This window comes from Sinocyclocheilus anshuiensis, unplaced genomic scaffold, assembly GCF_001515605.1.
Source record: "Sinocyclocheilus anshuiensis isolate Anshui unplaced genomic scaffold, SAMN03320099.WGS_v1.1 scaffold274, whole genome shotgun sequence".
Classification (NCBI taxonomy): domain Eukaryota; kingdom Metazoa; phylum Chordata; class Actinopteri; order Cypriniformes; family Cyprinidae; genus Sinocyclocheilus; species Sinocyclocheilus anshuiensis.
This window is the reverse complement of record NW_015547698.1, coordinates 49386-57482: the sequence shown is the minus strand read 5'-3', so window position 1 is coordinate 57482 and position 8097 is coordinate 49386. Positions and strand designations below refer to the sequence as shown.

The 8097-nt window shown below is 43.4% G+C and overlaps 1 protein-coding gene across 1 annotated transcript; it reads left to right on the top strand.

Moving 5' to 3' along the window:
* Positions 1 to 220: 220 nt before the first annotated feature.
* LOC107703667 (polymeric immunoglobulin receptor-like) lies at positions 221 to 3082 on the top strand. Its single transcript, XM_016506392.1, has 7 exons — positions 221 to 518; positions 602 to 916; positions 1060 to 1383; positions 1468 to 1785; positions 1863 to 2138; positions 2597 to 2692; positions 2893 to 3082. Exons 1-7 carry the CDS (start codon positions 221 to 223, stop codon positions 3069 to 3071), a joined length of 1806 nt encoding a protein of 601 aa, XP_016361878.1. The 3' UTR covers positions 3072 to 3082.
* The last annotated feature ends 5015 nt before the right edge of the window (positions 3083 to 8097 follow it).

Genomic DNA, 8097 nt, shown 5'->3' with positions numbered 1-8097 from the left:
GGAAACCTCTTGATCTTCATCACAGAACTGAACCAACAGGATGCTGGAAGATACAGGATTGGGGTTTCTGGCATGAGGCCTGAATATATTAATTTAATTGTGTTAGAGAGTAAGTTCCATTGAAATCTAAATGAGTGTAATTAAATTACTGATCAATTTTAAACCCTCATTACATGCAAATCCTTTGTTTTCCACATGAATGATAGATTTGTGTTGTGGGATGTCAAAGAAAGTAATTGGGAATCGTGGAGATAATGTCATGATCAGCTGCAACTACTCAGAGAAACATAAAAATGATCCCAAAAAAGAAAAAGACTCCATTGTGATGATTTACACCACTGAGACATGGGGAAATAAAAAAGAATTGAGCTTTTCAGATGACCGGGAAGAAAACATCTTCAGTGTGAGAATCACTGCTGTGACACCAGATGATGGAGGAGTTTATTTATGTGGAGTTTGGATCAACAGAGACTCGTACAGTTACACAATTATTAGTACTGTTCATATGCATATTATTAGTAAGTAGAACAAATCTAGTATGAAAGTTTCAAAAGTCTTTGTATGGTACAATTTACTAGATGTTGATGCTCTTTTGTGACAGCTAAAGTGGGCGTGTCTAGAGTGAGCGGCTCCTCAGGAGGTGGTTTGATGATCAAGTGTGAACATCCTCAATACAAAACCAACCCAAAATACATCTGTAAAGAATCAGACGGATGTTCAGAGAAGAAGAATGCAGGAGTTCAGGATGAATGGATGGAGAATGGAGATGTTTCTTTATATGACGACACCAGAGCAGGAGTCTTGATGGTGTTTTTTAGAGAGCTGAAAGCTGCAGATGCAGGAACATACAGGTGTGGAGTGAAAGTATCTGACTATACTGAGAGCTTCACTGAACTTCAGCTGCACCTCAAACATGGTGAGCAAACTCAGATACTTTGTCTTGTATACTGCAATTTAACAGAGTGAAAAATTTGAGGGGGTCTGAATACTTTCCGTACCCACTGTATATATATATATAATATTTGTTATGATTGTAATGCAATTTCTCTTGGTTTATAGATGCTAAATATCCAAAGAGTGAGACTGAATCTGTGTATCTTGGTGGAGAAGTCAACATCACATGTCAGATCCCAGAGAAACATAAAGTTCATTTCTGCAAAGAGCTTGATGATCACACTCATAATCACATCTGCCAAACCATCAGCTCATCTAAAGTGACAGAAATGAATCCTTCATCTGAGAGAAATGAAGAGAGAGTTGTTAGAGTGAGCATCAGTAATGTGAGTGTGAGAGATGCTGGAGTTTACTGGTGTGGAGCAGAAACCAGAGACACATATCTGACTTTCATCTCCCTGAACACTAAAATTCAGCTCAACCTCATCAGTGAGTCCATTCAGATGAGTTCACTGTAGTAAACATTATATTCAGAATAATTTGTGTTAAATGTCCGTGTTTGATTGTTTTTAGTGCCTCCAGTAGTGAGACATGAAGGAGAATCTGCTGAGATCATCTGCCCTTATGATTCAATCTATAAATCAAAGCCAAAGTCTCTCTGTAAGGGGAAGTGCTCCACTAGAGACAGAAATACCCTCAGTGAGACTGTGAGAGAAGAGAAAGAGAGCAAGACTGACAGATTGACTCTGAAAGATAACGTCACTGCACGTGTCTTCACTGGGAGCATCACTGGACTGACAGCAGAGGATGCTGGGAAATACTGGTGTGCAGTGACATTAGAAACAGACCTCAATTATCTTTACACTCATCTGATCGTCATCATGAACGAGGGTGAGGAAGGTTTCTGCATCTGAATATGTGAAACTACGGCTGTGAATTGATGTTCTTGTGTCTGTAAACATTTCCAGAGCTGAACTTGACTAAGTATGAAGGAGACGACGTGTCAATCCAGTGCAAACATCATGATGAAGATCAGAAAAGCTTCTGCAAAGCACATGAAGCCTCCATGTGTGTGAAGGATGGAGTTTCATTGGAGACGATCAGAGATGATCGATTCTCTTTCAGTGATGAAGCATCTACTGGAGTCTTTACTGTGAACATCACTGATCTGAGAGAAGAGGATTCTGGGATATACTGGTGTGGAGCTCACGTCATCACTAAAGTGCATTTAAATGTCAGCAAGGGTTAGATGATTTTATTTATTCTTAAATGTTCAGATATCAACCCTTAAACAATCAGATCATTAATCTACAGACAACAATCACAATCATTTTATTGAACTTTATTTTTAAAACCTAAACGTCTACATGTGTCTGTTTGCAGCTTGAAATGTATTCAATGTTGAGTGAATGATGAAATATATAATAACATTTAAAAAACTCTGCATGAAAACTCTCTTAGTGATTTTAGTCAGTAAAAGATCATCAAATGTTACCAACAGCAATTTATAAATATAAAATGTATATGAATTTTTTTTGTTTTATGTTACAGATTAGACATCACTCATATGAAAGAGTCATGTTAACAGCTTAAATTTTAACTGCACAACATTAGTTTGAAAGTTTGTGTAGGTAATGTTTAATTTACGTGTATCTCTGTGTTTCTCTTTAATTATTACTCTGTTGGTGTGTTTTATTCTCAGATTTCTCCGTGATCATCATTATTAGTGTGTGTGTGATTCTGCTGCCGATCGGTGGGTTCACTCTGACTGTGTGCAAATTAAGACACAAGAGACGAGGTGATACACACACACACACACAGTTAATTTTGTCTTATCCTCTTTGTGTCCTTCACAGAATTGCCGTATTTGAATAAAGATATTTGACTGTCTCTGAGTGTCTCGCTGTCAGCAGCAGTAAATCTCACCGACTCAATGAGTTTCTCTGAGTCTCCAGTTTGACGCTTGATGTTGATCTTATTCATGTGATTGTCTCTCAGATCCTGGATCAGTCCAAAGTCATGATGAATTACCCACAATCCCATCTGATGGGCTCCTGTATGCTGCTGTCAGTTTCCAGAAGCATGAAGAGTCTCTCAGTGATGCTACAGTCAGATTCAGTAATCAGGAGATTCACTCTGATTACACCACAGTCATTTACCACACGAGACTCAACTAACTTAGATCAAAGATCACCACATATTAGCAATAGTATTTTAAAAACACTGTTTTTTTTTCTTTTACATTTTTTTACATTTATTTGTTGATAAAAATGTGCTCATCATTAATTTAATGTTAAAACATGTTTTTTTATTAGTTAGAATAGTTCAGTTCAGTGTGTGAATCATGAGACACTTTAAAGTTTGCTGCTCATGTTGCTTCTTTCACATGTTTAAAATAGTGTCAGCTCTGTTTATGTGAGGGTGTGATAAAAACAGGAAATACAAACACTTCTCGAATATACTGTCAAGTTTCCACTCAGAGACACATGCAGCTTTTGACATGTACACCCAAAACGGGATTTTGCTTATTGTTTAGTTTACTTAAATAAAACAATCTAATGAAACAACACTTGAATATTTTGTCACCACTTAATTTCATTACTTTATATTTATTTATTTTATTTATTTATTCATTTTGTGTTGCGACTATGTGAATAATTTGGGCTGACAACTAAATCTGGACAGTGGATTTCTAGCTCCCTTTCAAGGGAACTTCGAACTGCGTCCTCTAGGGGTCACTATGGGGGAACGCCTGGTCGTGACCCACGTCTGAAGCATACATTCAAAAAACACCAACAACATGTTGGCCGGCGACAGCCCATGACGTCACTACCGGTGCGACTATAGTATAAATAGGCGCCGGGAGAACACGTCATTCTCTTCTTCGTCTTCACTGACTGTTTTGTTTGAAGCGTGCATTCTGTGGTAAGAGCAATCTTACTTCCTTCATTATGGCGAGCACTAGGAAGACGTTTAGAAGATGTGTGCATCCGTGTCGTCGTTATTTGACACCTGATGACACACATGATCTTTGCGTCCATTGTTTGGGCGAAGAGCACGCACGCGATGTCCTCGAGGGGGCAATCTGCGTTAACTGTGAGCGTTTTTCGATGAAAAAGCTCCGCTCTCATCTGTCTCTCTTTTCGAGGAAAGAGGGGCAGCCGTCTGCTCCCTGCGGTTCAGGACCTGTCGCTGCTGAGGCACGGAGGAGAATGAGCTCGTGGGGATCGCAGGCAGATCTGGCCAATGAGTTTAAAGAGGGGCTTTCCCTCTCGCGCTCGTCGGCTGTGGACGAGAATGAGCCGCTGGAGGATGATGTTATTTCCCTAACATCATCTGATCCAGGGGCCAGTGCTCTGCTGGGTTTGGCCCAGGAAGAGCAGGAGATGTCGGAGGAGGGCGAAGAGGCTGAGCCCTCCCAAGCCTCCTGCCCTGCGTATGATGAGCTATTGTAGGTTATGGATCGTGCCACGACGAGGCTTGACTTGCCAAGAAAGTGACGTCGCGAGGTCATCTCGATGAGCATAATCTGTCTGACCATAGCCCTCCAGCTCAGGTGGGCCTTCCTTTTCTTCCTGATCTCCATACAGAGATCGAGAAGGAATTATCTGTCTGACCATAGCCCCCCAGCTCAAGTGAGCCTTCCTTTTCTTCCTGATCTCCATACGGAGGTCGAGAAGGAATGGAGGAGGCTGTTTTCTTCGCGCATCCATAGGTTCCAGCATACGAGTTATGCCAACATCGAGGGGATGCGCGAAAGCGGCTATGAGAGGATGCCCCCTATAGAAGAGACGCTGACTAGCTATCGCTCTGTAGGTGAGACATCCTCTCTCAAGGCTCCCTCCTTGCCATCTAAGCCCCTTCAGGATACATCTTGCTTAAATGGCAGGGCATACGCAGCAGCAGGGCAGGCTGTTGCTTCGTTGCACACGATGGCGGTGCTCCAGGCATATTAGGCTGACCTGCTGAAAGACCTGGATAAAGGCGAGGGCCTTTCTCCCGATGCGGTAGCTGGGTTGCGCCGCACCACAGATCTCACTCTCCATGCTACTAAGCAGGCCGCCTCTGCTATGGGCAGGTCCATGGCAGCTATGGTAGTGACGTAGAGACATCTGTGGGTGAACCTGGCAGATATCGGAAAGAAAGAGAGGGGCTTTCTTCTCGATGCTCCGGTTTCGCCTTCCGAACTTTTCGGTACCTCCGTCGAGACGGTGGTTGAGAAGTTCAGGGAGGCGAGTTACAGTCTCCTATGCTGGACCTATGATGTTTAGGTTGGTTCTATGGCTTCATAGAAACCACCTTACTGATGGTCCGGACTAGAGGCTTCTTCGGGTCGCTTCTTGAACGGGGCCCCTGCGCAGGAACCATGGTGGGTGAGTACCAGTGGTGTAGTCTACGTGATACGCAGGTATACGCCGTATACCCACCAGGAAAGGTCAAGGATTTCCGTATACCCACTTAAAAAGCGCGAGGATACGTAACAACATCGTTTTATGACAGAACTTTCACACGTTCATTCGCGATCGCCTCCCAGGTAGCCAATCTGAGGCCTGTTGAAAGATTTCTTATCCTGTGGCTCCCTCTAGTGGACTGCAATTGTCCTTTAGAGGGGGCATTGTTGCTCAGCCAATGCAAGACTATGGGATATTTTTGATAATTATTTATACCAGAACTGTAAGTCCGATCAGTTAGAAAAGATATAGCAACAAACTAGAGGTGAGCGGTCTCTGCCGAGTTTGGTGCTTGTAGCATTAAAGCCCTAGCAGTCATCTGTCCCGAGCGTCTTTCACACTGGCCTCTAGCCATCAGACAGTCATTACCTGACCTGGTCACGATCAAATATGTTAGCTTTCCTTGGCAGCATAAAGGAAATGTATGCTTTTATTTTTAAATTGAACTGTTTGAAAACGAAAGTGCATGAGGCCAGTTGAAAGATTTCTTATCCTGTGGCTCCCTCTAGTGGACTGCAATTGTCCTTTAGAGGGGGCATTGTTGCTCAGCCAAAGCAAGTCTATGGGAAATTTTTGATAATTATTTATACCAAAACTGTAAGTCCGATAAGTTAGAAAAGATATAGCAACAAACTTTAAAGGTTAAAGGTCTCTGCAGAGTTTGGTGCTTGTAGCATTAAAGCCCTAGGAGGAGATAGAGTTGAAAATTCTGGGTTTTAGAAGAATAATAATAATAAATTTAAATAGTATAACAGTATGCAGGCTTTCTCAAGTGACTAATAACTGCACTAAAGTTAGTGTGGTGGATCAATGAATGCGGGTGAAGGGGAGAGATAACTTAGATAATGTGTGTGTCTGTGTACAGCAGTAAACCGAATACAATGTTTATATCTCCTTTTTCAGATGATGGGAGAGATGAGAACTCCTGGCCAGCCTTGTGGACTGAAAGTCAGGCTAGGGAATTTAAAAACGGGCATTCTTAAATGTGCATTGAAAATTGCCAGCTGAGAAAACCTGGATCATATTCATACAACATTCTAAGGATAAATGTAGCTCTTAACTGGCTGAGTTAAACAGTAGAAAATCAGTCCAGTCTCCCCAACTGTAAATGTCATTGGCTGTTAAAATCTTGAGAAAATCAGTCCAGTATCCCCAGCTGTAAATGTCACTGGCTGTTAAAGTGTCGTGTTGCTTATAATAAATTGGCATGTTGATATCACACAAGCAGTCTTTCAGAATGCTCTCAGTTACATGTAGATGCAAACTGTATGCATAAGGCCTATAGGATATATATCACTATAGTGAGTGTGGGGTGTCACTCTGGGACAGGCGAGTATGAGGCTGGGTGGAAAAAATCACAGTATACTCACTACAAAAAACTAGACTACACCACTGGTGAGTACGATCCATTTTTATAAAAATATAAATTTAATACGCTGATGGTTGTGTGTATTCCATCTGCGAGCTTTCATTGCAGTGTTTTCCGGGACTGTGTGTTTCTGTCCTTTTCTAGGATAGGTCCTCGGTGAGCACCCCCTCTACTTGCAGTGATTACCTCACCCATCGATGTTGTATCCAGTTGGTATGATAGCCCTGGTTCCGGCTTCATGCTTCCTGGATCATGCGGCCAGATCACAGGCTTCTGTGGGAGCCTTCTTGATCATCAGGCCCCCGGCACGGCACTGCAAACATTTTCTGGACGTCCGGGCTGGGCTTATGCTTTCAGGCTGCCCTGTCTGGTACGCCGTATCTAGGTCGCCCTGAGGGGTTTCCTGGTCACCAGGATATCCCCTCTTGCTGAGGCATCAAGCAGGAAGTATAGGTGGCATTTGTGAGAACCTTCTTGTGAAATCCCGGCACGACACTGCAAAAAATTCCTGGATGTCCGGGCTCCAGGATATCCCCTCTTGCTGAGGCATCGAGTGGGAAGTATAGGTGGCATTTGCGAGAACCTTCTTGTGAAATGCTGTCTCAGGCAGTGCTCCCCTCGTCTCAGAGGGTTATCTTTGAGCTTGCCACTCCCGTTTGGCTCAGTAATTCCGGGTATCTGTGCAACAGATGCTTGGGAAGTTCTTAAATCCATGCTATGGTAAGTGCACACGCTAAGCTTTGTGCACTTTCTGAAATCCTGTATGGTAAGGGTTACGCATTATTAGCCTCGTTCCCTTTCTCTGAGTTGGCTTAGACCCCGGTACCTTGGCTTGGCCTCGCCTTGGGCTCCACTCAATCAGTGTGTCTCTGTTGACACACTTTTGAAGCATCGCTCTCCTCACCATTGAGGGTTATTGTGAGCATGGTGCTTTCTTTCGAGCGTTTGAATTCTCTCCCCTCTTGAGGAGTTGGATTCCTCGCTCCGTGGGCTGTTCTCGTGGTAGTGTTTAACCTGAATTCGGAGTTCTCCTCTCACGTGAGAGTTGAGTTTTCTGTTTTCCCAGAGCACCTGGAACCAGCAGCATCAGGCGAACTAGGCCCTTCCTCCGCCTCTCTGATGCGCTGAGTTTTTGGCTAGCTTGCAGTACGCTTACCCTTCTGATTTCTAACGATCATGCTGTAGGTCGAGCCCCCTCTCGTTCAGAGCTGGGTGTTGTGCTCCCTCAGCTAAGGTAACTTACTGCTAATCGTTCCAGCATTGGAACATGCTGCAGGTCGAGCCCCCTTCTCGATTGAGAACTGGGTGTGTTGCACCCTCAGCTAAGTAACTGCTAGCTGTTCCAGCATTGGAACATGCTGTAGGTCGAGCCCCCTCTCGATT